This window comes from Piliocolobus tephrosceles, chromosome 17, assembly GCF_002776525.5.
Source record: "Piliocolobus tephrosceles isolate RC106 chromosome 17, ASM277652v3, whole genome shotgun sequence".
Classification (NCBI taxonomy): Eukaryota; Metazoa; Chordata; class Mammalia; order Primates; family Cercopithecidae; genus Piliocolobus; species Piliocolobus tephrosceles.
Genome location: NC_045450.1, coordinates 57049832 through 57077704, shown reverse-complemented (window position 1 = coordinate 57077704; position 27873 = coordinate 57049832). Strand labels below are relative to the sequence as shown.

Here is a 27873-nt window from a genome sequence, read left to right as displayed (position 1 = left end):
CTGAGCGCTCACCATACCTCAAATACTGTGTGAACTGGGCTGAAGAATAGAAAACCCGACTAATAGTGACTTAGGAAAAAGAAATTTTATTCTTTCACAGAAATCTGAGGGAGGCAGGCTGAGTTCACGCAGGAGTTCAATAACATCAGGGATGGGGCTCTTTTTGTTCTTCTTAGCATGTTGATGTTTTACCTGATGCTGGGCACCTCACGGGCCTAAGATGGCTGTTGTAGCTCCATGCATCATGATTAAACCAGAGGCAGGAAGTGTACGATGGAAGAGGACAGAGGTGATGGCCTCCTCCTCTCGTTTTGTCTTATTCCTGGAGTGACTCCCTCCTTTTATCAGCAGGAACACAAGCAGTGCCCAGCAGCCTTCCCTCTCTCCTGTATAAGCCAGAAGCAAGCCTCATGGCACCTCTCCCTGCAGAAAAGGGGTGGAATGGAACCCCTGGCAAAGGGGGATGGACTTGTAGTGACAGTGCTGCTCTGAACAGGACTGGGCTTCTGCTGGCGAGGAGGTCAGCGGCTACTAGGCAGATCACAAGCTGCCTCGACCATGGTTCTCCAGCTCTGTGCCTACCCTCTCCTTCTAACAAATCTGTTTCAATAACCATCATGAGGTTTAAAGAGGGACAGTAACTTGCCCACGGTTACACCAGGTGCCCTGGAAAAGTAAGACTTCCTCACAAAGTTATTAAAACAGGCAAATCCCTTAAGGGTGACATTTCTTTCTAACAATGCTGACATCTTTTTTAGTTTTGAGCCTTAGTAATACAATTTTCTGCCTTAGGAAGAGGCAGCACCTTCTGGGAAAAACCTGCTCCTGCTAAGGGTGGCTCATGCATTGTTTTACCTGAATAGAGCGGTGGAGAGTGAAGGTTCAAATTCTCACTTTTCATATTCAATTTTATAATATAAAAAATAATTAAATGGGCCAGGCACGGTGGCTCATGCCTGTAATCCCAGCACTTGGGAGGCTAAGGCGGGCAGATCACGAGGTCAGGAGATCATGACCATCCTGGCTAACACAGTGAAACCCCATCTCTATTAAAAATACAAAAAATTAGCCAGGCGTGGTGGCGGGCGCCTGTATTCCCAGCTACTCGGGAGGCTGAGGCAGGAGAATGGTGTGAACCCAGGAGGCAGAGCTTGCAGTGAGCCAAGATCGCGCCACTGCACTCCAGCCCGGGCAACTCCATCTCAAAAAAAAAAAAAAAAAAAAAAGAGAGCCAACCAGGACAATGTTTAAAAGTCAGACCAAAAAGGCTCCAAAATAAAACAAACTTGTCTGCTCAATTATTTATTTGAAGAGAAACTACAGTAATACAGACTGGAGATGGGAAAGCACGAGGGATGTACAAGTGGAGGAACGGGCAAAGGGGTGTGAGTGTGAGAGTGTGCATGTGTGTGTGCAGGCATGCAGCCAGCTAGGGTAGAAAATAAGTACTTTTGCTTCTATGAACATGATTAAATCAAATTGTACTAGCCAATGTTTTGGAGGATTCTGTATTAAAGGAATAAAATAAAACATCAGAAAGAGAAGTTACAAAAATCACCGTGGGGAAAATGAACACCAATGATTTGGCTGCTCTGAGGCTTGCAGGGAGTAGATAGGCATCCCATGTCATCAGAGAACCAGTGGGGTCTTTTCCTCAGGGGCCAGGTTTTCTACATGCAAGTATAACCTCTTCTCGTCTGGGACACATTTCCAAAGGACTTCAGAAACAGCACAGCTGGATTCAGGTACTGTGTCAAGATGTGCCTTTTTCTTCATCTTTGACAGCAGTTAATGTACTAAATGTCTTGATAGAGAAGATCATATTTGGGAATATTCTTGGGATCAATAGGACTTTGGACAATAAGCTTCCCCCTCATTGCTCCTCGATAGATTACTTCAATCAAATCTATGAAGTCTTGTTTGGTTTTGAAGCTTCCCACAAACTTAGTGTGATCTGGAGATCTAGACACCATAGAAGAGAAACAACTGCTCTAAGAACTTTGAATAATCACTTGCTGAAAACTTTCAGGATAAACAAAATGAACAACAGCTTTGTTATTTTCTTCTTGTCAAGGAGACTTCAGACATAAAGCCCAACATTTTTTTCAATCATTTTTTTCCATTTAGTAAGTGACTAAACCCAGTGCTGTGGGCCACTAGCATGAAAGCTCTGTCACGTGAAAAGCTTCAGCTTCAAATCTATCGTCATCACAAAATCTATTTTTATCACTTCTCATATCACCAAGTGTTGGAGTGCACACTGTTTCTGCGTTTGCTGTTGTTTTTGCCTGGGCACCGTGCAAAGCCCATTCAATACTCACGGCCTTTAAGTTCTAGTCACTTATACTTTTGAGTGGTAGGTATTAAAAATTATTTTTTTTAGAAAAGTATCTCAAACATCAGGTATGTTACTATAAAAATTTTAAAGAAAGAAACAAAATCACCCATGAGGCCAGAGGTCACTTTTCAGTGTATATCCTTCCAATTGTGTGTGTGTGTGTGTGTGTGTGTGTGTGCAGATACATACTTTTTTCCCAACATTGGAAATTATGTCATACAAATTATTCAGTAATATGCTTTTTTCTAGCTAACAGGTATTTCTTTCAGTTGTTAAATCTGCATCTACAACATCATATTAAAGTCCTGGAAGTGTAATTACTGGGTTAAAAAGTTTAAACACTTTCAAGTATTTGATACATAATGTTGAACTGGCCCCCTTAAAAGGCTGTCCCAAATTAATACTTACATCAACTGTGTTCCAATAGAATAAACAGCTTTAAAATATTTTGTGTTTTTTGTTGTTGTTATTGTTGTTGTTTTGAGATGGAGTCTTGCTCTGTCACCAGGCTGGAGTGTAGGGGTGCCATCTCTGCTCACTGCAATTTCCACCTCCCAGGCTCAAGTGAATCTCCTGCCTCAGCCTCCTGAGTAGGTGGGATTACAAGCACCCACCATCATGCCCGGCTAATTTTTTTTTTTTTCTTTTGAGACGGAGTCTCACTCTGTTGTCCAGGCTGCAGTGCAGTGGCGCGATCTCGGCTCACTGCAAGCTCCACCTCCTGGGTTCACGCCATTCTCCTGCCTCAACCTCCAGAGTAGCTGGAACTACAGGCACCTGCCACCATGCCCAGCTAATTTTTTGTATATTTAGTAGAGACAGGGTTTCACTGTGTTAGCCAGGATGGTCTCGATCTCCTGACCTCGTGATCTGCCTGCTTTGGCCTCCCAAAGTACTGGGATTACATGTGTAAGCCACCGTGCCCAGCCACGCTTGGCCACACCCGGCTAATTTTTGTATTTTTAGTAGAGATGGGGTTTCACCATGCTGGCCAGTTGGTTTTGAACTCCTGACCTCAAATGATCCGCCTGCCTCGGCCTCCCAAAGTGCTGGGATTACAGGCGTGAGCCACTGTGCCCAGCCTAAAGCACTTTAAAACAGATAATATTTCACACACTTTCAAATAAAGACAAAAAGGGTACACATATCTAGATAAGTGGACACCTCAACCACAGTAGAAATGGTCAGAATCATGGATGCATCCAATCATCAATATTAAGTATTGAGATGGTAACTGGATGGAGTGGAAGGCATTAAATAAGATTTCATGTTACTTATTCTTGACAGGCTTTGCTGAAGAATGACTTAAAATTCTCTGAATGGCGAAAAGCAGGAAACTTTGCAAGAGAGAAGCATATCTTAGTTTGCTGGAAGGAATGCTTCTTTTATAAATGCCACTCACCAGTCCAAAAGTTTAAGAACAACTACGTATTTTGTTTCAAATGAAATTCTTGGGAAAATTTTAAGAGTTCTTTATTTAGTTAACATAGCTATTTTATATTTTATAGACTTATGGATGATAGTGCTTCGCAAACTGTACTATTTCTTCATACTTAAGTTGGAAATTAAAATTTGAGAAACCATGTGTATGCACCATATTTTTAATTAAAAAAAATAAAATTTGACAATCATATCTGACATACTGTCATTTTGTAGCAAGGCTTTGCATACAAAATTAGAGACTGCATCAATTGAGGAAACATTACTGATATAAGACTCACAGAGTCAACATCACATGCAAATAGGCAAGCCACTGAAACTGCTTACCAAAGGAAACTTACAAGGTTGCAATAACTTCAGATCAACTGCACTTACCCATAATCCACTTTCATATGCTGCCCATTGAAGAAAAAGACAGTAGACGGAATATAACTGATGTCAAAATACTGTGTATAAACTGGAGTTTGGTCCACATCTACCAGATATATAGCAGCCATTTTACTTAAGTCAGAAGAGGTCTTAGAAAGCTGCAAATGAGAGAGACAAAGGTTACAATATGAGGCAGCTAATGTTTCTTCTGTGAAACTTGTTACTACAACAGAGTACTTTGTTTGAAAAAACTCCTAGGCCAACAATGCAGCCCTTGTGGCTCCCACATTAGACACAAGGTAACCCCATTCTCCAGAGTCTCATTGGCTGCAGACCTGCAGACAGGGTTAGGAAGGAACCTTGGGAAACTGTATGAGGTTAAGAGGGTGACAGCATGGGAGTATTCTTGTTTATTCATTGCAGAGAGAGACCTAACCCAGAACTAAGACCTCTTCCGGCCATTTCTACTGCTGCCATCCTGTGTAAGAGCTAAGCGTAGAAATCCTTGGGGAAAACTGTAAATCTATTTCTTCCTTTAATTTCCTTCTTTGAATGTTTTTATAAAAGCAACTCATGCTCATTTAAAACAACACAACTTAGAAATATGTAATATGGATACTGAAATTCCCTAATGTCTCCTTCCTCCCAATCCTCCCAGAAATGAAAATCACGATAATTAGTAACAGACACTTATATGACATTACTATGTGGTAACTGTCCTAAGTGCTTAACATTTGTTAATTCATTTAATCTTACAACATTCTTAAAAGGTATATGCTATTAGAGTCCCCATTTTATAGATAGGGAAACTGCAGCACAGGGAGGTAAAGTAATTTGCCCCAGGTCATACAGCTCCTAAGCAGTAGGGCTGGGATTTGAACTTTGGCAGTGTGGCTTCAGTGTCTACATTACCGACCTCTGTGGTATTTCCTCCTCCCTACGGCTGAGGGTAGAATCCTCTGGTCCTTTTTTCCCCAGGGCTAACATATCACACCCACATAACCACGGAAATGTGGATTTGTACACTCAGCTCTTACACGGGATGGCAGCAGTAGAAATGGTGGTAAGAGGTCTTAAGTTTTGGGTTAGGTCTCTCTGCATCACGCACATACTGGAGGCAGCACACGAGAAAAGATTATTTGCAGCTACAGAAAACTGAGTTCAAATCTCAGCTCTGCAATATAGTGGATCTGCGCCTGTGGGAAGTTACTTGACCTCTCTGGCATTTTTTCTCCCACTGGGAAATGGGGCTACCATTATTGCAAGCACTGAAAAGATAGTGTTCACAGATGCTTGTTAATAGTTTTCTGCTCTTCCATTGCCTTGTTGGTGAAACAGCATTGACAGCTTCTAGTGGGTAAGGACATTCAAGACAGATTCAGCACACACAGATTTGGGGGTTTGGCTTAGGGCAGGCACACAATCAGCTCTTAGTGAACTAACAAATGAGCAGCCATATACCCAGCCCTGACTACTCCCTCTCATGTACTATTCAGATGCTGAAGTAAGAATATAGATTATTAAGAAAAACCACTTAGACAGTCACTTACAATATCATCTAGCTGCAGACAGACAGGGTCTTCATCTCTTCCAAACCTGAGAACCAACACCTTCTCAGCAGTACTTTTTATCGCCTGGTCTACTTCCTTTTTGCTAGTCAGCTTGGGCAATAGGAAGCTCATCCTGAGATAACCCAAATGTGAATCCTGTCACTCCTGAAATAAAGGTGCAATGTTTAAAGATAGTTTAGATTAAGTGTGTGAGCCCTCATTAAAAAAATTAATTCACAGACTAGCTAATGCATTCACATGGTATAAAAGAAACATCATAGAAAGGTAATATCGTGGAGCTTCCCTCTCCTTGTCCCTGCTCCTTGTGCCCTGTTTTCATTGCTCCCTCCCCGGGGCCAGATAACTGCTTTCATTAGTTTTTCATGTATCTTTCAGATTTTTGTTATGCATTCACAAAAAAAAAAAAGAATATGTGTTACTATATTTTTTCTCTCCCTCTCTCTCCCCCCAAAATATAGCCTATTGTATCAGTGTTTCAGCAAGAAAGCGATGACACTCTCAACTTTGGTAATTTGAAAGCAGTTTAATTAAGGCAGTTGTAGAAAAACAACAGGGTAAACTGTACTACTTTGGGGCTAGTAACAGCGGGATGCCGTACCCATCCCTAGGCCATGTGAAGAAGGAGCCATGGGAGGAAGCAGTTATAAGAATTGTGTGGCAAAAAGAGGTGAGTGGAGAGGACAGTGTACAGGAGGGCGGCCTGCTGTTAAGTGTTGCAGCCACTGTCCTCCCTCCCTCTGACCTTTGCTTGTGAAACCACTGGCTGACCCCAACTGGAACCAGAGGGCAGGGGCCTGTTGAGGCAGGCAAACCTCCTCGCCCCAGAGCAGTCTAGAGGAGGATGAAGAATGGCTGTGGAGGGACCAATGGCAGATTTTCAGTGCACACACTTTATCTACTCTTCTGCACTTTTCATTATTTCAAACCTAACCTGTGAAGATTGTCCCATATCTCTATATAGAAAACATCCATATTCTTTGTCATGGCAGCGTATTATTTCTTGCATGTGTTGTTACACATTTTAAACAGTCCTTTATTGTGTACATTATATTATTACAAATCCTGGCTTAAAGATTCTAGGTGCACCTCATTACATGGCAAACACATCAGTTAGGAGTGTGTGTGAAAACTACAATTCCATAAACAAATCATAAAATGCTGAGGTACAAGGGGCCTAATTCAACCCCGTCATTTTACAAACTAGCTTGCTTACAGTTGCACTTCCTGTTACAATGACAAGGACTAGAATACAGGCCACCAACTCTCTAGTCCAAAAGAAGAGGTACAAATGGACAGTAAATACATTTGAAAAGTTAAGCGTTACTAGTAAATTAAAAGGTATGTTTACAAAGTCACTGAATTGGCGAAAATTGAACAAGACAGTGGCACACAATAATGGCAAGAGTATGAATGTAGGGGCAGACACAGGGAGTCCCTGAAGGAATGCAGGCACAAAATCTTTCTGGAAAGAAAACGGACATATTCTTTGACCAATAACTCCACTGCTTTCCTCTCTCCCTCTCTTTTTCTGAGATGGGGTCTCGCTATGTTGCCCAGGCTGGTCTCAACTTCCCAGGCTAAAGCAATCCCCCCGCCTCAGCCTCCGGAGTAGCTGGAACCTCAGGCGCGCGCCACAACTGCAGAAATACCAAAAAAAAAAGAAAAAAACTTTGAACTCACTTTTGTACAAAACCTTACTACAATGTATTCCACAAAAACAACTGGAAATAAATATCCCCAAACACCATCAGTGGTCACCTCTGCGTATGAAGGCATGGGTGATTTTTATTTACAGCGGGGCGCGCATCTCTGTTTTCCAAAATACCCGATATATGCATTTAAAGTCACCTGTGTTACGCTGCTCCTGGCCCACACGCGCTAGGGACCGTAGCACTTACCTTACTCGTCCACGCCGCCTCCCTCCCTTCCACTTTGTGACGGTCGGCAACCCCTGCTCGGAAGAGCCGGGCGCGGACGGCTCCTTTCATCAACCCCAAGCCGGGCCGAACCCTAAGGCCAAGTCACCCAGGACCTGTTGCCTAGCAACCCTCGTGGCCCCGCTAGCGGGGAGGAAGCCGAATAGAAAACGCACAAGCACAGAAAAGAAACTCCCGGTCGTCGGTCGGCCCCCGCTCAACAGCCCAATAAACAGAAGAGCTTCTAGTCACCGCCCACCTTGCTCGGCTCTGACTGGAAGCTAGGCGTCACCTCCGCCAGTGTTTAAGATGTCGACCTTTTTCCCCTCCTTTTCCTGCCCCCAGAGTAGAGGCGGGATGTCGTCTTTTAGACTAAGAGCGATTGGTCACAAGGAGACTCGGAAGTGTCTCTGATCAGAGCCCCAGAGGAGGCCTTGAGAGCCTGTTCGCGTTTCGTTCCACACTTGGATCCAGGAATCGGAGTGTTCCAGACTGCTCTCTATGGTAGCTTTGGGCGGATAGAGGGGGCCGCGCAAGGTATCAAGGGACAATAATGGCCGCTTTCAAGGTGTGGATTTTGGCTCCTTGAGCCTGTCTAAGCGAGGGGTGGCAGCGCCGGCGCCCCAGAATCCGGGACAGAAGGGTCCCAAGAGTCGCGCTTGGTGAGGTGAGAGTCCCTTCTTCCTTCCTGGCCTGCCCTTCTATAATCATGGCGGCTCCAGGCGGCGGATATTGGTTCCCTGCTTAGGTCCGGGCCCCAGTTTGGGGAGTTCCCTGTCACCCACCTTGCCTTACTCACCTCAGGGATGCTGCACCCGTCCTGCCCGCCTTGGCCTTCCTCCTTGCTCTGGTCAAATCCTGCTGCCTGGAGCGGCCTCGCTGAGATCCAGGAATGCTGCCTGGAGTGGCCTTGCTCCCTCTCCCAGGCCTCCGCTGTAACCCACCCCAGACTGTCTCCGAGCCCAAGTAGGACTCCTTGTGTCTTCCTCTGCTCTCTCACAGTGTTATTTATACCAGGCAATCTGGTGGGCGATCTCTTCTACTAGAACGTCAGCTTCAGGTGGGCGGGGATTTTTTTCTTGTTCTCTTCTCTGTTGCTGTCGCCGAGAACAGCAGTTGGCTCAGGGACGCCCTCAGTGAGTAATTGTTGAATGCGTGAATCTAGGTTCTTTCCTCCCTGGCTTTCTCGTACCCCTTGTAGTTTCTTTGCCATTAATTCTTCTCAAGAATCTTGCTCTTTAGCTCTTATTTGTTCCTCTCAGCAGCTAGTTAAGTCCTGTCTGGCTGCCTCGTTGTCCTGTGTTGCTGGAATCTTCCTTTGCTGTCTCCAGAAATGTTTGGGTTTCTGTTCTCCTTTCATAAGTTTAATTCATTTTTAAATTTATCAAACGCTTATTTTGCTAGACATTGAGCTACAGCAGTCAACGACACATCCAGTGTTCTCTCACCTGTGTAGAATGGCAGTCCAGGATACATTTCCTAGTTTGGACAACTATTGAGCAGAGCCTGTGTATCTTTACTTTCTTGTGTGGATTTCCTCGCATGCGTACAGACGTCACCAATATGCAGCTTGTTTTTTTCTGTTCTGCCTGATGGCATTTTCAAAATGTAACTCTTGTTTCTGCATTAATATTATGTGTCCAGTCTGTTTGGCAATACTCTATAGAGCTGTGCATTTAATTAAGAGTTTGGTTAAACATTCTGGATTCTGGTGGCACCTCCTTTGCTTTGCTAACTTGTTGGAATGAGAGGAATTATCCAAGCACCCAGAACTGGTATATGTTCGTGAGTAGCAGATGTGTAGTGAGAGGTAAAGAGAAGCTTGTTCCAACTTGAGTGCCAGAAGTCTTGTAGCCGCTTAAATACTTCTCAGTAACACCTTTTCCTAACCTAGTATTTCTCATAAATATTTTTGGTAAACATGGATTGTTATTAAACTAATTTTGGCTGCTGTGAGTAAATTGTTTTCTGTAAAACGCAGCTAGGCTAAGAAAAGCCACTCAAGTATGGAGAACATGGATGGTAGCCTTCTGCCCCATCTCTGTGCTGCTGTACCTGTTGTTTAAAGAGAGGAAGAGGTAGAACTCATGTAAAGAATGGGTGAGGGACCAACAGTATATAAGAGGATAGCAAATAATACAATGTAGCAGTTACATTTATGTTAACTCTTATGGTTACATAAAGAGCTACTCTTTATGGTTTCACATACACTTTTTGTTTGATTCTCACAATAGCTTCATGGATTAGATAAAGTAAAAATTATTTCCATTTAATAGATATGAAATTATGGTTAAACAAAGATTAAGTTATTTACTTACCATCGTACAGGTAGAAAGTGTCAAGAGCCTGGTTTCTAATTGAGGTTTCTGACTCCAATTTAGTGGTATTTTCCCTACACCCCTGTTACAGATGACATCAGGCTCTAGAAAGTATCCCGTAGTGAGGCCTTTTATTGCCTCTTGGATCCTTGTGGGGGCTGGGGAGGAATGTATGGGGGGGGGTGTGTGTATCTATTTTGGTGTTTGTTGGGGGTTGGAATAGGAGGATCTTTGGAGATTGTCAGTGACTTGATGGAAAAGTCTTGGAGAGAGGTAGCAAAAGTAGTCCTGGTCTTAGGGGGAGATGGAAAAGGTTAATCACCTAACTATAACCATAACTGCATTTATTCTGGGATATGGTAGAGCTGAGCCTTTTCCAGTACCAAATGGTTTGCCTTCCTTCCAGAGAAATCCCAGGTCCTGTGATGGGGGACACCAGTGAGGATGCCTCGATCCATCGATTGGAAGGCACTGATCTGGCCTCTCAGGTTGGCGGTCTTATTTGCAAGACCAAAAGTGCGGCCAGCGAGCAGCATGTCTTCAAGGCCCCTGCTCCCCGCCCTTCATTACTGGGACTGGACTTGCTGGCTTCCCTGAAACGGAGGGAGCGAGAGGAGAAGGACGACGGGGAGGACAAGAAGAAGTCCAAAATCTCTTCCTACAAGGACTGGGAAGAGAGTAAGGATGACCAGAAGGATGCTGAGGAAGAGGGCGGTGACCAGGCTGGCCGAAATATCCGGAAAGACAGGTAAAGGCCTTAGGATGGGTTAGCCCATAGGGAAGCAAATGGAGGCTGGAAAATAACATCTCATGTTTATCTCTCAGTTTTCCTGTTGGAGTTTTAGAGCTTTATGATTTTATTTTGACTCTGTAATATTGAAGGTAGGTAGGAATTTGTGGGGAAAAACAAAGGTGACTAAAGACTAGATGGTAGAGGTTAGAAATGCCTTGGGTTGTTGCCATATGTGAACCTGCTGTCCCAGGGAGAGAAAGTGGAAAAGGAGAGATCACTTGTTTGGACAGCCAAAGGTTTTAGGGCAGAGTTTTTCTCCTATAGAGGGGCCCTTACCAGTTGCTCTCCCTGTTTCAGACATTATCGATCTGCTCGGGTAGAAACTCCCTCCCATCCAGGGGGTGTGAGCGAAGAGTTTTGGGAACGCAGTCGGCAGAGAGAGCGGGAGCGGCGTGAACATGGTGTCTATGCCTCATCCAAAGAAGAAAAGGATTGGAAGAAGGAGAAATCGCGGGATCGAGACTATGACCGCAAGAGGGACAGAGGTAAACTGTCCAGCACGTTTCCTGTTGTCCATTAGCATTTGAATAAACATGTCAGCCTTTTTCTTGTTGCAGGAGTCTTTGCAACACCCATTAATTAGGGAGTCCTGTTGGCATGATGTCCGCCTGAGTGGTTTTGACCCTGTTGGGATTGGGAATAGCAGTTTAAGAAAAGAGTTGTTGCCTGTAACATAGCTGCTCTCCTTGAGTGTGTGGTCTTTGTTTTATTATGATAAAGGAGATAATGGGTAAATATGTACAAGAGACCAGCGTTTCTAATAGTATTGGTGATAGAGAAAGGACAGTGCTATGGAACAAAGCTAGACAAAAAAACATCCAATGCAGTTCTTGCTCAGTATTAAGTTTTATAGCTGATAGAATTGTAACCATTAAAAAAAAGATTTACTGTAAACTTGTACTATTATTTTTTGAATTTTTGCTGGAAAATAACTGTTACTGTGGGTTTGAAACTTTCTAGGCAGTAACTATTTTTCCCCCTTGGGAGAATGGGCATAGGTGAGTTTCAGGAGTCTACGGATCACATTCGAGCGGTGCAGGTTGCACCTGTGAGTGAGTGGGCAGCCTGTGTCCTTTCTCTAGGGTGGAGATGGGTGTACCTTAGGATGGGGTGCATGTTTTTAAGCTTTGTGTGGCTCTTCATAGATGACCGGGATAGAAGCAGGCACAGCAGCAGATCGGAGCGAGACGGAGGGTCAGAGCGTAGCAGCAGAAGAAATGAGCCCGAGAGCCCACGCCATCGGCCTAAAGGTAGACTCACTGCTTTGATGGCTTGTGAGGATTCCAGTGTATAAAAGGCAGAGTGAGTGACTCTTATCTTCAGTGAGATTGCTGAGGCATTGAGTCAGAATTCCCGATTCCACCATGAACATCTTGGGATAGTTGGTTCTGAGTCAGGTGGGCACTGCTCTGCACTTGGGGTGGATATGGTTCCTGTAAGGTGAGAGGCTGGTTTGCTGAATGGCCAGTTTTCCAAATGGCAGGAAAGAATAGGGAGCTGGAGGTAGAAGGGTTTATTAAAAAGAACTATTTATATCCTAGAGGGGTGTATTTGTAGAGATAAAGTAAATATCCCTTAAAATGTTGTCATAAACACAGAATGAAAACTGGACCATTGGCCAGGTGCAGTGGCTCATACCTGCAATCCCAGCACTTTGGGAGGCTGAGGCAGGCAGATCACTTGAGGTCAGGAGTTCGAGACCAGCCTGGCCAACATGGTGAAACCCTGTCCCTACTAAAAGTACAAAAATTAGCCTGGGGTGGTGGCAGGCACCTATAATCCCAGCTATTCGGGAGGCTGAGGCAGGAGAATCACTTGAACCAGGAGGGGGAGGTTGCAGTGAGCCAAGATCACACCACTGCACTCCAGCCTGGGTGACAGAGTGAGACTTCATCAAAAACAAAAACAAAAACAAAAAAATAGATCCTGGGCCACTAAAAATTGAGGTATCTTTAAAAACTCAAAACCGATCTTACCCATTATAGATACATGCAAGGTTTAGAAATAGTAAAAGAAGTAAATTTGGGGAATTGACTTTTGGCAACTGGTTCTAGAGCCATGTCGTGGTTAAGTGAGATGTTTCCTGTGGATGTGTCTTCTGTGGCCCCAGATGCAGCCACCCCTTCAAGGTCTACCTGGGAGGAAGAGGACGGTGGCTATGGCTCCTCAAGGCGCTCCCAGTGGGAATCGCCCTCCCCGACACCTTCCTATCGGGATTCTGAGCGGAGCCATCGGCTGTCCACTCGAGATCGAGACAGGTGATATTCCGGGCAGAGCAGCCCAGTTTCACTGGGTGGTGGTAAGGAGCCTCGGCAGGGAGAGCAGATGGCGGCCAGTAGGGCGTGGCTTAGCTCAGTGACAGTTTTGTGATGCTGGTGCTGCCGTTCCCAGGTCTGTGAGGGGCAAGTACTCGGATGACACGCCTCTGCCAACTCCCTCCTACAAATACAATGAGTGGGCCGATGACAGAAGACACTTGGGGTCCACTCCACGTCTGTCCAGGGGTCGAGGTGAGGCCTGGGGGCAGGAGGCGGAAGAGCAGGCTTGCTCGCCCTCGCGCGGATGAGCAGGGGCTGCCCTTCTGGAGCTGCCTGGCCCTGCAGATCTTTCCGGGCCGCTGGGGATAGGCCAGGCATGGACTGACCTGCTCCCTGTGCTCCTCCAGGAAGGCGCGAGGAAGGCGAAGAAGGAATTTCATTTGACACGGAGGAGGAGCGGCAGCAGTGGGAGGATGACCAGAGGGTAAAACTTTATACCTCTGAGGGGCTGATCGAGGCTGGTGGCCGTCTGTAAATGGGTGACCCTCTAGCAGGACTGGGCTTTGATGAGGGTGCATCTGAGCCCTGATCAGCCCCGATGTCCTGGAGTCTCTTTGCAGAGGCATAGGCCGCAGGTGAACCCTGTCACTCACTGCAGTAGGCTGACCTCCCTTTTCTGTTATATGTTGGTGCCACCATGTGGTAACTCTAAGAAGTGCTGTTGTGATGGGCTGCCCTCCAGTCCTGTGTAGTCAGTCTCCCACTGTGGTTCTCCTCCAGACAGCACGTGGCTGCAGGGTGGCCTCTCCAGCACCCCCACAAGGGTAGCTCCACTGCAGTAGTGACTTCCGACCACACGTCTCCTCCTCTGTTGGCCATGTCTCGTGCATAAACTTGATGTGTCCCTCACTCCCTTGCTTCACCTCCTGCCCTGCAGCAAGCCGATCGGGATTGGTACATGATGGACGAGGGCTATGATGAGTTCCACAACCCACTGGCCTACTCCTCTGAGGACTATGTGAGGAGGCGGGAGCAGCACCTGCATAAACAGAAGCAGAAGCGCATTTCAGCTCAGCGGAGACAGATCAATGAGGTGAGGCAGCCTGCAGAAGTTGGAGCAGATTCAGAGCTGGAGGTACAGCATGTGGGGACGCAGCAGGTTATGCCCAAGTGAGGGCAGCACAGCTTGTCCCCTGATTGCCGAGAGGACCAGATCTTCTGGAGGTGGAAGAGGAGTGGGTGATGAGCCTTTTAGTAGCTTAAGGGAAACCCTGGCTCATACTTCTCTCTTTTGCAGTACTTCCTTGAGGGGAGGTGCTGTTGATGGGAACAGGTGCGTTGGGACCTGCCTCTGTGGTCTGTGTTCTTTGTGTCTCTGATGTGGGCTAGGGGTGCTTACCATTCATGTGTCCATCTAGAGGTTCTGATTTAGATGAAAGGTGCTGCTTCTTGGAACAAAGTCCTGCAGCTGATTTGGGATCAGTTCCTCTTCTGTCTTTGGAGCTGTGGGTAGAGGCCTGTGACATCTTTGCAGCCGCCAGTGGCCTTCTGTCAGGACTTGATGTGTGGACACCTCGTAACCTTTCAGGACGACTTTTGGGGTGGAAATTTGAGTATGGCTCCCATTGTGTCCTCACAGGATAACGAGCGCTGGGAGACAAACCGCATGCTCACCAGTGGGGTGGTCCATCGGCTGGAGGTGGACGAGGATTTTGAAGAGGACAGTGCAGCCAAGGTGCATCTGATGGTGCACAATCTGGTGCCTCCCTTTCTGGATGGGCGCATTGTCTTCACCAAGCAGGTGAGGCTCCTCTGTGGCCAGGGACAAGACAGCTCAGAGAGGCCTGATATGGGCCAGGTGCAGTGACTCATGCCTGTCATCCCGGCACTTTGGGAGGCTGAGGTGGGTGGATCATTGGTGACCAGGAGTTCAGGACCAGCCTGGGCAAAATAGTGAAACCCGTCTCAAAAGTACAAAAATTAGCTGGGTGTGGTGGCAGGTACCTGTCGTTTCAGCTACTTGGGAGGCTGAGGCCGGAGAATTGCTTGAACCTGGGAGGCAGAAGCTGCAGTGAGCAGAGATCACACCACTGCACTCCAGCCTGGGTGACAGAGCGAGACTCTGTCTCAAAAAAAAAAAAAAAAAAAAGGCCTGATGTGGAGACAGGAAAAAGAGAAGGGAAAAATAGTCCTGTACCATGACAGTATGGTAGTGCCTTTCACAGGTAGGACTCTTGCTGATTTTAATGGGCATTGCTCTTTCTACCCACTGCTGCAGCCGGAGCCGGTGATTCCAGTGAAGGACGCCACTTCTGACCTGGCCATCATTGCTCGGAAAGGCAGCCAAACAGTGCGGAAGCACAGGGAGCAGAAGGAGCGCAAGAAGGTTGGTTTCTTGTCACCGGGGCTGGGAAGTCTATGCGTATTGCTTTCTTTTTTCTTCTTTTCAAAAGTCTTATTAGGCCCACAGATAGAAGGTAGGAGTTCCCTCTATCAAGTCCTTAGTCATGACAGCTGTGGGGCCTGGTGTTGGGAGAGCTGGAGGCTTGAGGCTTGGAATGCATGGCTCAGTGCCACCAGCGCCTGGAGGAGTTTACCACCTGCAGGGTGAAGCCTGCTGTCCCCTGGGATTGATTTTCCATTGCCCACAGCCATGTGGCAGGATGGAGCAGACTGACCTTTTTCCTTTTCAGGCTCAGCACAAACACTGGGAACTGGCTGGGACCAAACTGGGAGATATAATGGGCGTCAAGAAGGAGGAAGAACCAGATAAAGCTGTGACGGAGGATGGGAAGGTGGACTACAGGTGGGCAGCCTTTGCCAGCAGCAGAGCAGCCTTGTTCCAAAGATGGGGGGCCCGTGCAAGCAGTTGCGGCAGAACTCATCCACTTTGTGGCTCCTGAGTGGGAGACTCTTAGGATGCCTGTCTGCATCTTCCACTCTCTCCAGTCCCTTCCTCCTGGTCTCTTCACTGTCTTCCACTTTTCCTAGGTGTGATTCCTGCTGCCCACTGCTTCCTCTGGTACTGGTGTTGTGAGAGAAAGGAGGCCCAGGGAGGTTAAGTAACTTGTCTGAGGTCACCCAGCCCGTCAGTGAGGGAGTCGGGATCAGACCCAGGCCATCCCACATCAGAGCCACTCTGATGTGCATCCTGAAGTGCATCCCAGGAGTTCAGCGTGGGCCGCTGGGTTTTAGTCCCTTAGATTTCAGTTCACTATACGAACTGCTTTTAAAAGAGGTTCCAAAATAGAAAGGGTTATCTTATTGGCCAGTGACTTCTCTGTTCATGGAGGCATCTCAGCAGATGCTGAGTTGGGATTCCTGCGTTGGGCAGATAGGTGGCTGGACTTATCTGTCCCTCAAGATCCTCATTCTTCGAATGCCCTCATGTTCTACTGAGCAGTCATCCGAATTAATAATTCTCTCTACTCCTGTGTGAAATGTCCAGATGAGAAGTTGATACTATTGATCAGCTCTTATTCATCTCTAGTTAACTTAATTCCTTAGGTATTAGCTATTGGGTGACCAGGAGGGACTGGGTGAAATTGGAAATAGGAAGCTCAACAGAGCATGGGGCGGCAGATCAGACAGGAAGCCTCTGGGGAAGGGGCTGGGGAGGAGTCTGTGGACAGTTTGGAGCACTGAACTGGTGTCTTTTTGCCAGGCAGCTTTGAGCAAGTGACAGTGCTCTGTGTCTCGGGTGTGTTCACATATCAGACATTGAGAGCTTTCGGTAGAGGTTGCAGGTTACTGTTTGGTGGGGTGAAAACAAAGCCGTACAGACTGTGCTTTCCTGCTGTCCTGCCAAGAGGAGGGAGGAAGTTGGACCCATGTCGTGTGCTCTGCACCCTTATCTCCTCCCAAGGCCTGTGTGGCTATTTTTGCCCTCTAGGTGCTGTGCTGAAATTGCCTGAGGGTATTTTCTAAAAGTTTGTGACCTGGGGATTGATTTCCACTCCTCTTCTGCTCACTCTGTTTTGGTTAGAGGGTTTGCTAGTGTGGTAATCTGTAACTCCTCCGATCCATGTTCAGCTCTGTTGGGCCCTGTGGTGTTGAGTGTGTTGTGGATGATGGATTCTCACATAGCAGTTTCAGTCCTGAGGCCGATGAGAGCCATCTCAGATTCCCTGGCTGCCTTGGTGTCTCAGACTCTTGCCGAAGTCCTCATTCCTGAGCGTAGGAAGGAGGGCAGTAACCCAGTCAGGAAGGACAGCATGGGGCACCATACAGGGTCTTCAGGCTGCTATGTGTTCCTAGGACAGAGCAGAAGTTTGCAGATCACATGAAGAAAAAGAGCGAAGCCAGCAGTGAATTTGCAAAGAAGAAGTCCATCCTGGAGCAGAGGCAGTACCTGCCCATCTTTGCAGTGCAGCAGGAGCTGCTCACTATTATCAGGTAACTTCACCCGGGGCCCAAGAATCTAGTGTCAAATCAGGGGTGCCCTTGGTCTCCCATGTTTACCCAGGAGCTCTTTTTCTTTTGTGCATTTCACCCAATGGAGAAGGGAAATAATTTTTTCCTCTGACCTCATGCCTGGGGTACACTGCACAAAGTAACGGGATGGCACCATTTTGTTTTAGCTCACCTGTTTAAACCTCACTGTATTCCAGACGTTTCCGGTGGTATCTCAGTAAGAGGCTGTTTTCCCAGTGAAATTCTCCCTTCTAAACTGGCATGCTCCCTGGATAGCTAGTCACGGGGATAGGAGGTAGCGGAGTCTTCTCGAAGGCTGGGCGTTGGCCTTCCACTTTGGCTGATAAGTCCTTTGCCTGCTTGTCCTTGTAGAGACAACAGCATCGTGATCGTGGTTGGGGAGACAGGGAGTGGTAAGACCACTCAGCTGACACAGTACCTGCATGAAGATGGTTACACAGACTATGGGATGATTGGGTGTACCCAGCCCCGGCGTGTAGCTGCCATGTCAGTGGCCAAGAGAGTCAGTGAAGAGATGGGGGGCAACCTTGGTGAGGAGGTGAGTGGGCGTGGGGGCTGAGTCATGTGGTTATTCCCTGGTAGCTTCCACCCATTTGTGCCAAAGGGTGTGATCTGCTCAGACCTGGGCCCCAGTACGGGGTGTGCTGGTGGTGAGCCGGTGGCCAGGGCGTCTGAGCCATCTGACCTCCAGGTGGGCTATGCCATCCGCTTTGAAGACTGCACTTCAGAGAACACCTTGATCAAATACATGACTGATGGGATCCTGCTCCGAGAGTCCCTCCGGGAAGCCGACCTGGATCACTACAGCGCCATCATCATGGATGAGGCCCACGAGCGCTCCCTCAACACTGACGTGCTCTTCGGGCTGCTCCGGGAGGTGAGGGCTGTGTGGTTTGGTCTCTCTGCGCATGGGGTGTTGACCAGTGCACCACCAGTAGCTAGTGGGGTGCTTCAGGTGGGCTGAGGGGTTCTCTGGCAGGCCAGAGTTTCCTGAAGCCTCTGGTTGCAGAGTTCATATTTGGGTTGTAGTTTATGCTGTTCTTGCTCTGCTGAGGGTTGACTCGGGGTTTTCTGGGCAGTGGCTCCATTGCTTCAGTCTTCAGGATTGGTAAGAATCGAATAGGCCTGTTCGTCAGCTTTGGCTTCTGTTTCCTCGGGGGTGGTGCCGATGGGACTGGGGGGCAGGAGCCTCTGAGCCGGCTTTTCTCTCAGGTGGTGGCTCGGCGCTCAGACCTGAAGCTCATCGTCACATCAGCCACGATGGATGCAGAGAAGTTTGCTGCCTTTTTTGGGAATGTCCCCATTTTCCACATCCCTGGCCGTACCTTCCCTGTTGACATTCTCTTCAGCAAGGTATTGAGGCCACCATGTTACGAACTGACCCTTCCGTGCCATGCACTTCTCTGATGAGAAGCCGGCTGGAGGGTGGAGGGTGGGTAGGGGACTGGGTTGGAGAAGATTTCTTGGGGACCAAGTGGGGCAGCCTGCAGCTCTGGGGCTCAGGGGGACTCTGCTCTGGGTGAGGTTTCGTTGCATTGTTTCTTTGGGGCTGAAGTACAGGGCCTAGGGAGGCGCTGTGCCTTCTTGTAGAGGCCTCGCAGTCAGGCCCATCTGAAGGTGGCCCTTAAAGTCCATGGCTGCAGCCCAGAGCAGTGCCTGGGCCACAGGGCTCCCAGCGGATGCCTGGCCTGCGCTTCTAGTGTCTCCTTCTGACTGTGTCCCCACTGCTGTTGCAGACCCCACAGGAGGATTACGTGGAGGCTGCAGTGAAGCAGTCCTTGCAGGTACACTTGTCGGGGGCCCCTGGGGACATCCTTATCTTCATGCCTGGCCAGGAGGACATTGAGGTGCGTGCCTTGGTCACAACTGTGATGAGTGGGTGTGTCCTGCATATGAGAGGTTAGGGTTCCAGTGTGTCACAGCTTCTCCCTGGGCTCTCAGGTGACCTCAGACCAGATTGTGGAGCATCTGGAGGAACTGGAGAATGCACCTGCCCTGGCCGTGCTGCCCATCTACTCTCAGCTGCCTTCTGACCTCCAGGCCAAAATCTTCCAGAAGGTGTGACAGCAGGAATGTCCAGGAATGGCTCCTGGAGTTCTCTAAAGGAAGCGAGAGGGGATGTGACTGTCCTGGCAGGGGGTGGGCTAGGAGGTGGGCTTTTCCCCCTCGTGGAGCCTTTCCTGTCTTGAGGGACTCATTTTTCCCTCCCTGTACGTCCTGCTCTAGGCTCCAGATGGCGTTCGGAAGTGCATTGTTGCCACCAACATTGCCGAGACGTCTCTGACTGTTGATGGCATCATGTTTGTTATCGATTCTGGTTATTGCAAATTAAAGGTAAGAGAAGACATGGGAGGCAGGGCCTGGGTCTTCACTGGAAGCTAACTGAGCTGCAGGATGGAAGCCAGGGCCTCGCTCTGGCCCTGGGATGCGGGGAGCGCGTGGAAGTGGTGGTGGTGGTAGGAGGCTCACATTGACTCACTGTGCTTGGTTCGTTTAACTCGTCTACCTCGATGAGGTAGATAATTTAACAGTAGAGCTCACAGAGCTGGTGTTTGTGGGGAAGACTTCTTCAGGTGTTCATGAGAACATTTCTAGAGGCTCCTAGCTCTTCCTCTGCCATGTGTAGCATCCAGGGCTTGCCTTTGTTTCAGGCCTACCTCCACTTTCCCTTCACTCTGTCCTTTGTCAGCTCTTTGCCATCCCCTCCTAGGTCTTCAACCCCAGGATTGGCATGGATGCTCTGCAGATCTATCCCATTAGCCAGGCCAATGCCAACCAGCGGTCAGGGCGAGCCGGCAGGACGGGTCCAGGTCAGTGTTTCAGGTAGGAGCCCTGTGCTAGCCTGCTTTCCGGGGCAGCGCCGGGGTTGCTGAACATGGAACCTGGGTGGGGGCGGGCAGGATGCTGGCCCTAGAGTTGGTCCCCAAGGCTGGAAGCTGCTGGCAGGGCTGCCACTTGTTAGTCCTTTCATCCTATGCTACTGAGGAAGGAAGGAGTGGCTTTCCAGGGAGCTCTGAGGTCTGAGGCCAACTTACATGGATGTAGGCAGACATGCAGGTAATTACAGCTTGCCTCCCTTCAGAGGGTAGGTCTGGACAAAAGATGCCATTGGTTCTTTATTTCTATTGTTCTCTTTCCCCATTTTCTTTTCTTTTCTTTTTTTTTTTTCCAATTAGAGACAGAGTCTTGCTCTGTCACCCAGGCTGAAGCGTGGTGGTACAATCACGGCTCACTGCAGCCTTGATCTCTTGCACTCAATTGAGCCTCCCACCTCAGCCTCCCAAGTGGCTGAGATTGCAGGCAGGCACCACCACACCTGGCTAATTTTTTTCGTATTTTGTAGAGATGGGGTCTTGCTATATTGCCCAGGCTGGTATCGTGAACTTCTGGCTTAAAGCAATTCTCCTGTCTTGGCCTCCCAAAGTGTTGGCATTAGAAGCGTGAACCACTGTGCCTGGCTCTCTGCCCCTTTTTTGTTCCAATTAAAAAAAAAATGTATTCACTATAGAGCATTAGTGACTATAGAAAAATATAAAGAAAATAAAACCCAGCCATGATTCTAGTCCCAGGCCCATTGGTTCCAGAAATGAAACAGATGGCTGGGCGCGGGGGCTCATGCCTGTAATCCTAGCACTTTGGGAGGCTGAGACGGGCAGATCACAAGGTCAGGAGTTCAAGACCAGCCTGGCCAATATGGTGAAACCCCATCTCTACTAAAAATACAAAAATCAGCTGGGCATGGTGGTGGGTACCTGTAGTCCCAGCTACTCGGGAGGCTGAGGCAGGAGAATCACCTGAACCTGGGAGGCAGAGGTTGGGCGATAGAGCGAGACTTCGTCTAAAAAAAAAGAAATGAAACAGGTAAGAGGCCCCAGAAGGGCTGAATTGGCAGGTTGGAGTTTTGAATAGGTGGAAGTCAGTGAGTCACTGAAGTAGGGGGTGGGGAGAAGAAATGAGACTGTCCTCCCTGCCTGTGGGATTCCGTCTGTACCGGCTTGCTGTGGGGTTTCCTTGTGGTGAGAAGACGGGGTCTTCTCCCCGGCAGGCTCTACACCCAGAGCGCCTACAAGAATGAGCTCCTGACCACCACAGTGCCCGAGATCCAGAGGACCAACCTGGCCAACGTGGTGCTGCTGCTCAAGTCCCTTGGGGTGCAGGACCTGCTGCAGTTCCACTTCATGGACCCGCCCCCGGAGGACAACATGCTCAACTCCATGTATCAGCTCTGGATCCTCGGGGCCCTGGACAACACAGGTGGAGTGGCCCCGGGAGCCTCATGGGTGCTGGCGCTTGGCTTCCCTCTTCCCTCTACTGTCCCATCAAATATCTGGATTTGCTCATCTCTCCTAGGTGGTCTGACCTCTACCGGGCGGCTGATGGTGGAGTTCCCGCTGGACCCTGCCCTGTCCAAGATGCTCATCGTGTCCTGTGACATGGGCTGCAGTTCCGAGATCTTGCTCATCGTCTCCATGCTCTCCGTCCCGGCCATCTTCTACAGGCCCAAGGTGGGGCAGCGGCTGGCTCTCCTCTCTCCCCAGAGGGCTCGAGGAAGCGTTGGAAAGGGAAATGGCTTCTCTCTATAACTGAAATGGAACAGAGGGTTTCTGAAGAATGATTTTGCTGTTCTCGATTAAGCAGGTTGGGGTAGGGGAAAGGAAGGGCTGGGCCAGTGGTTCTCAGGGAATGCTTTGGAAATTTGCAAGAGCATTTTTTATCTTCTGGTATGGTTGCTCTTGAACCCTCATGTTTTAGAATAGACCTTTTTAAAAATTATTTTTGTTTTTCTCAAATTGTCAGGGCAACCTATTGACATGTTTGAAGTTCTATGTGTGGGTAGGTGGTAGTGTTAGAACCTCTGGGATGTGCTCAGTGGGCCTGGACCCCCCTGTACTTAGAGTGAAGGTTCTTTTTCCCTTCCTAGGGTCGAGAGGAGGAGAGCGATCAAATCCGGGAGAAGTTCGCTGTCCCTGAGAGCGATCATTTGACCTACCTGAATGTCTACCTGCAGTGGAAGAACAATAATTACTCCACCATCTGGTGTAACGATCATTTCATCCATGCTAAGGCCATGCGGAAGGTAGGGGTGGTGGATGAGCAGGATATTGGGACGAGGGGAGGGTCGGGAGGGAAGGAGGTCCCTCCTGGCATCTTGGTGTCCTGCTCTAGGTCCGGGAGGTGCGAGCTCAACTCAAGGACATCATGGTGCAGCAGCGGATGAGCCTGGCCTCGTGTGGCACTGACTGGGACATCGTCAGGAAGTGCATCTGTGCTGCCTATTTCCACCAAGCAGCCAAGCTCAAGGTGAGCCCAGGAGCCCAGTGGGCCCCTCCCGGCCTGATACCTGTGTGAGGGCAAAGTTCATCCTCTCTCCTGGTGCCGTTCTGCAGAGCTGGGCTTCCCCCAAAGGCTGTGTCAAGACAGTGTTAAGGGATGGGCTAGCTGCCCAAATGGGTGGTGTTTTCCTGACACGGCTGCCTGTTGTGTCTCCTCCCTAGGGAATCGGGGAGTACGTGAACATCCGCACAGGGATGCCCTGCCACTTGCACCCCACCAGCTCCCTTTTTGGAATGGGCTACACCCCGGATTACATAGTGTATCACGAGTTGGTCATGACCACCAAGGTGAGTGTTTTCCGAGGCACTTGCATAATGCAGGCCCCCCATCTGGCCAGGCTCTGAAACCCTTCACTGCCTCCTGGCATGAGCTTTTAGCCTGGGAGCCTTAAGGCCACATGCATTGCTTTGCGGGGTGTGTGAGGTTAGTTTTCATTTGGGGACTTGGAGAGGCTCTGCACAGGGTTGACCTCTAGACTGCAGTGACCTCAGCTGTGTGGGCAGGATCGTTCCCCACTTGCTGCCTGGGATGAGCAACCCCTCTTGGTGTCATCAGTAGGATTTTCAGAGGGGTTGGGCCTTTTCTCTTAGATACTAGGGGGCATTTTCTCAGGTGTGGAGGAGTTTGGATGGGAGTATCTGGGGTTTTTCCCTTCCTTTTTTCAGCCTTGCAGGGTCAGGGATTGGCCTCTTCCCATGTGGCTCCTAATTATGGAACCACTCTGGGAGGGACATTGGCCCTCCTGTGACCCTCGCCTCCCTGCCCTTCTGCCCACAGGAGTACATGCAGTGCGTGACCGCTGTGGACGGGGAGTGGCTGGCGGAGCTGGGCCCCATGTTCTATAGCGTGAAACAGGCGGGCAAGTCACGGCAGGTGAGGTTCTGTGCTCTCTGCGGGGGTGCTGTTTGCTTGTGGGGTCGATGTTCCTTCCACTTGGTATTGAAGACTTGTGATCATCCAACCCACTTACTTCTCTCTGCAAACATAAAGGCTGCGATCTAGCAGGCTGGTCTGTGATTCCCCACCACCCACTCCAGTTGTTTGGTAGGCTGAGCCTTTAAAAACAAAACCAAAAAACTCATTATTGAAAAGTCCAAATATTCATAAAATTGGGAAAAACAGTACAACAGGCCACCATGAATTCAATGCTGTGCCTCTATAATTGTCAACATTTGTTCTGTTTCACTATTGCTACCCCCATCCACACACATCCATTTTTTTTTCTGGAATATTTTAAAGCTTATCTCATATATCATATTATTCATCCATAAATACTTGAGTATGTGTCTCTGACTAAAAGGACTTAAAATTTTAAATATAACATCTGCACCATTATCACTCATAAAGAAATGAATACTGAATGTCACCTAAGTCTCCAGTCCGCATTCGGATTTCTCCATTTGTCCCAAAGATAACTTCTTACGATCGATTTGCTTGAATTAGGATCCAGACATTGCAACTGCTTATGTGTGTTAACTGTTTCATTCTAGAACAGGCTCCACCCCACGCTTTTTCCATGACATTGATGTATCGGAGCCGCCAGGTCATTTGTCCTGTCAGATAGTCCGTATGATGTATTTGCCTCATCGCTTGCTCACAGTGGTGTCAACCTGTGCCTGTGTTTCGTGCACTTGCTGTAAGCTGGTGATGAGTCCAGTCGCTCAATTAGATCCTGGCTCAGCTGTGTGTGGCAGGGATGCTGCATGTGGCGCTCTGAACCTCCTCTTAGATGCCTCCAGGAGGTGTGTGAGGTCTGGTGGCCCCACCTTTGCTGTTGGGAGGATGGATGAGGGGCCACAGTGGTGGCAGCCTGCCCCTTCCCTGACAGGTTTCCACTGCTCCTCCATCTCCTTGAGGTTTTAGTGTCTGTTGATGGCCATCACCTATATCCATATTTAGGGTTGCAAAATGGTGCTGGGCTTTGGCTTACCCCTTTCGTAGCATCATTCTCCTGACACCAGGCTCCCCTGCATCCTACGCCTGTCCATTCCAGCCAGCAGGTAACATCTTCCCTGTTTTTCTGTACTTCCTGGCATAGTTGTGAGCTTGATTTTTCAAAAAAGAAGGAAATGTAAGTACTTCCCGGACTGAGGGATGACTGAGTTAGGACTGACTGTCCTGTGTTTTGAGTCAGTCTTGAGTCAATGAAAAAAGCAGGCCTCAGCTGTAGAAGAGAAGGCGGCTTTGGTACTGGGGCAGGCAGCCATGTGGAGCACTGGCCTGGTGGTTGCAGTGCCTGGTTTGTTGCAGGGACTTGGGTGCTGACGAAGCATCCTTCCTTAGTGGTCCCCAGTAGGCTCAGCCAGGTCTGTCCCTCTTCAATAGGAAAACCGTCGTCGGGCCAAAGAGGAAGCCTCTGCCATGGAGGAGGAGATGGCGCTGGCCGAGGAACAGCTGCGAGCACGGCGGCAGGAGCAGGAGAAGCGCAGCCCCCTGGGCAGTGTCAGGTGAGCTCCAGCCTTGGGACTCTGGCTGGGGTGGCACCCATCCCAGGAGGCTGCCAGAGACCAGGCCCTGATGCAGGGTCAGGATTTATGGGAAGGTACATGTGTGAAGGCGAACTGGTGACAGAGGTTGCTTGTGCATTGGGTGGTCACATGGACATGTGGGAGGCGTTCCCCACAGTTTTAAAGGGGCGACTGTACGCCTGTAACTCCCAGTCATCGGCAGGGATTCAGGGCCTGAGGTGGCCTGGAGTAGCAGGGTGGGTCTCACAGCTTTACTCACAAGCAAGAGGGTTTACTCACAGCTTTACTCACAGTGCAGCGGGGAGAAGTGCGCCTTGGGCTTCTGTGTCTGTGCTGGTCCCTGGAGTTAGGCTAGACGTGACAGGTCGCAGGCACAGTCCTCTGTGAGACTGTCCTCACTTCAGATACCAGCTGCGGGTGTGGACACCATCCTCACTTCCAGCCAACCCTCTACAAATCTGGGGATCCCTGTGGACCCCTGCGGGTTCAGTATTTGCTAGAATGACTTCCAGAACCCCGGAGAGTGCTGTACTTACCATTATAGATTAATTATACCAAAAAGGTACAAATTAGAAGCAGCCGAAGGGAGAGATGCATAGAGCAAGGTCTGGGAGGGTCTCAAAGGTGAAGCCCCGTTTGTCCTCAGGAACACGTCCCCACATGGCACACTGATGCATGACAGTATGAGAGGTTATTGCCAGCCAGGAAGCTCACCTGGACTTCAGTGTCCGGAGTTCTTATCATCGGGGTTTGGTTCCGGTACTTAGGCATGAATGACTGAATCATTGTCACGTGGTAGAGCTCAGCCTCGAGTCTCCTCTCCTCTCCAGAGGTGAGGCTGACAGCACGTGGCTCAGAGCACCAGTGCTAACCGCATGCTGAGAGGCCAGCCCGCCTTGAGTCATCTTGTTGCATAAACTCAAGGGGCTCACCAAGAGTCACCTCATTAGCATAATCTCTCAGAAGAGGGCCGAGGGGCCCCCATGAATAGCGGACACTCCACTTACTTGGGAAATTCCAAGGGTTTAGAGTTGCCTCCCAGGCATTGGGGACAAAGGCAGGCTGCTGCGCGGTTGGAGTGGTGGCAGTGAGGTGGAGGGAAGCTGCTTTTGTAGCTCCCCTAGGGGCTGTGGGAGGAGTTGTTAAAATCTGATCTAAAGCCTTTCGGAATGAGTGAGCTTCCTTGATTACATCCCCAGTCGAACACGGGGGCGGCAGGGGAGCGGGAATGTGCCGGGGAGGAGATCCCTCGGCCCCAGAGCTCCCCACCACGGGTTAGGAACCGTACGTCCTGGGGCTCTGCATCCTCCTGCCCTCCCTGCTGGGGGTGAGGGCACGGTGTTTCCTGATCCTCCTGCTGTGTCTCCAGATCTACAAAGATCTACACTCCAGGCCGGAAAGAGCAAGGGGAGCCTATGACCCCTCGCCGCACGCCAGCCCGCTTTGGTCTGTGAGCTGAGGCTGTCCCCAGAGAGGATGGCAGCAGGTATTGGGTCCTGAGCCCTCTGGCAGGAGCCCTGAGGCTGCGGACAAAGCCCTTTCATCTGAGCACTTTCATCTGCGCACATCACGGCCCCCTAGGGCAGTGCCTGCTGGACTAGACTCTGTGGCAGAGGAGGTGGAGTTCTTCCATGCAGGAGTGTGGCATGGCAGGAGCCAGGCTGCAGAGCATCCGAGATGCTGCCGGGAGGTGGCTGGACCCATTGCATCCAAATAAACTGACCCAGGACACTTGGCGTATGTGTGACTTGGTTGTGGCTGTGTCTTTTTTAATCCTTGTGTAAAGCAGCAAAAAAGACCTAAAAGGAATTGTAATTTGGTTATAATTCAGGATTTGGAAATAAATTTATTATTTGTAAAACATGACTGCATGTCTGACTTTTTCCTTCACCCCCTTAAATCATGTAGTAAAGGTAGGGGCGGGGGGCAGAAGCCTGCCCTGACTTCCCTTGCATGGGTCGTCGTGGATCCGCCCTTGTTTCTGCACAAGGCAGGCTGAGCTCTGAGGGTGCCCAGCTGCTCCTGAGACTGGGGGGCAATGGCAGGTCCGCCTTGATGGCCAGGTCGTGGGAGGCAGATGAGCAGGAGTCCGCCCCAGCCTTCCCTGGCTTGGTTTGGCTGCTTGAAAGAGGTCCATGTGATTGCTCTGGATGGCAGAGGGTAAGGGTTGTCCATTGACTGAAAAACAGCGTAAAATGTTGCTTATTCATTTTCATGTAAAAGGTGACCGTTACACCAGAATCACTAGTCTTTTCTCTTTTTAAGCAGTCTCTTAAGTCTGCTGAGGTGGCTTTTTGGGTGTTTGGCCCTTTGCACTAACCATTGTCTCTAGGTTGTGATCTTCCGGGCCGGGCTTCTGCCAGGTGTGCTGGTTGGCACGTTCTGTGTTGGGGTTGAGTCACAGACAGGATTGGGGCTCAGAAGCACCTTGATACCAGGCCAGTGCCGGCGTGAGCCCTGTGGTGCGTGGCCTGCTGTGCTGTTCTGACCCCTTTCTCCCTCTGTTCCTGGGATTTGCATTTCCATGTTATAACTCAATAAATGTTAAAATGTAAGTCAATTTTGTGGGTGAGCTCAGAGGCCTAGCTTTGCCAGCCAGCACCAGCTACCACCTCTACCTTCATTCTCCTTACC

The 27873-nt window shown here is 49.1% G+C and overlaps 2 protein-coding genes across 7 annotated transcripts; one reads left to right on the top strand and one right to left on the bottom strand.

Moving 5' to 3' along the window:
- Positions 1-70: 70 nt before the first annotated feature.
- On the bottom strand, positions 71-8753 carry TXNL4B (thioredoxin like 4B). Of its 5 annotated transcripts, none has more exons than XM_023210318.3 (4): positions 8434-8753; positions 5698-5862; positions 4154-4305; positions 71-1962 (listed from the first exon to the last, which is right to left on the bottom strand). In XM_023210318.3, the coding sequence occupies exons 2-4, from the start codon at positions 5827-5829 to the stop codon at positions 1797-1799; spliced, it is 450 nt and encodes a 149-aa protein (XP_023066086.1). In that variant the 5' UTR covers positions 5830-5862; positions 8434-8753; the 3' UTR covers positions 71-1796. The 5 variants fall into 5 exon arrangements, with proteins under 5 accessions (XP_023066086.1, XP_023066087.1, XP_023066085.1 ...); XM_023210319.3 differs by lacking the exon at positions 8434-8753 and adding an exon at positions 7894-8110; XM_023210317.3 differs by lacking the exon at positions 8434-8753 and adding an exon at positions 7617-7900.
- On the top strand, positions 7816-27105 carry DHX38 (DEAH-box helicase 38). 2 transcript variants are annotated; one of them, XM_023210314.2, is made up of 27 exons: positions 7816-8301; positions 10359-10700; positions 11043-11230; positions 11891-11995; positions 12856-13003; positions 13137-13255; positions 13411-13487; positions 13941-14096; positions 14643-14804; positions 15282-15389; positions 15697-15809; positions 17261-17398; positions 17789-17975; positions 18129-18314; positions 18650-18790; positions 19174-19284; positions 19379-19495; positions 19664-19771; positions 20148-20260; positions 21483-21691; positions 21788-21942; positions 22359-22514; positions 22604-22738; positions 22933-23058; positions 23549-23644; positions 25097-25218; positions 26609-27105. In XM_023210314.2, the coding sequence occupies exons 2-27, from the start codon at positions 10378-10380 to the stop codon at positions 26691-26693; spliced, it is 3684 nt and encodes a 1227-aa protein (XP_023066082.1). In that variant the 5' UTR covers positions 7816-8301; positions 10359-10377; the 3' UTR covers positions 26694-27105. The 2 variants fall into 2 exon arrangements, with proteins under 2 accessions (XP_023066082.1, XP_023066083.1); XM_023210315.1 differs by lacking the exons at positions 7816-8301; positions 10359-10700; positions 11043-11230 and having other exon boundaries at positions 12800-13003.
- Positions 27106-27873: the final 768 nt, after the last annotated feature.

Excerpts from the sequence above, each read along its gene's own strand:
- TXNL4B (XM_023210318.3), bottom strand. The coding sequence starts at position 5,829 with ATGAGCTTCCTATTGCCCAAGCTGACTAGCAAAAAGGAAGTAGACCAG. Across the intron at positions 4,306-5,697 it reads GTCTGCAGCTAGATGATATT|CTTTCTAAGACCTCTTCTGA; the intron begins GTAAGTGACTGT and ends TCTCATTTGCAG. Across the intron at positions 1,963-4,153 it reads CATATGAAAGTGGATTATGG|ATCTCCAGATCACACTAAGT; the intron begins GTAAGTGCAGTT and ends TATGGTGTCTAG.
- DHX38 (XM_023210314.2), top strand. The coding sequence starts at position 10,378 with ATGGGGGACACCAGTGAGGATGCCTCGATCCATCGATTGGAAGGCACT. Across the intron at positions 15,810-17,260 it reads GATGGGAAGGTGGACTACAG|GACAGAGCAGAAGTTTGCAG; the intron begins GTGGGCAGCCTT and ends ATGTGTTCCTAG. Across the intron at positions 19,772-20,147 it reads CTGGTTATTGCAAATTAAAG|GTCTTCAACCCCAGGATTGG; the intron begins GTAAGAGAAGAC and ends ATCCCCTCCTAG.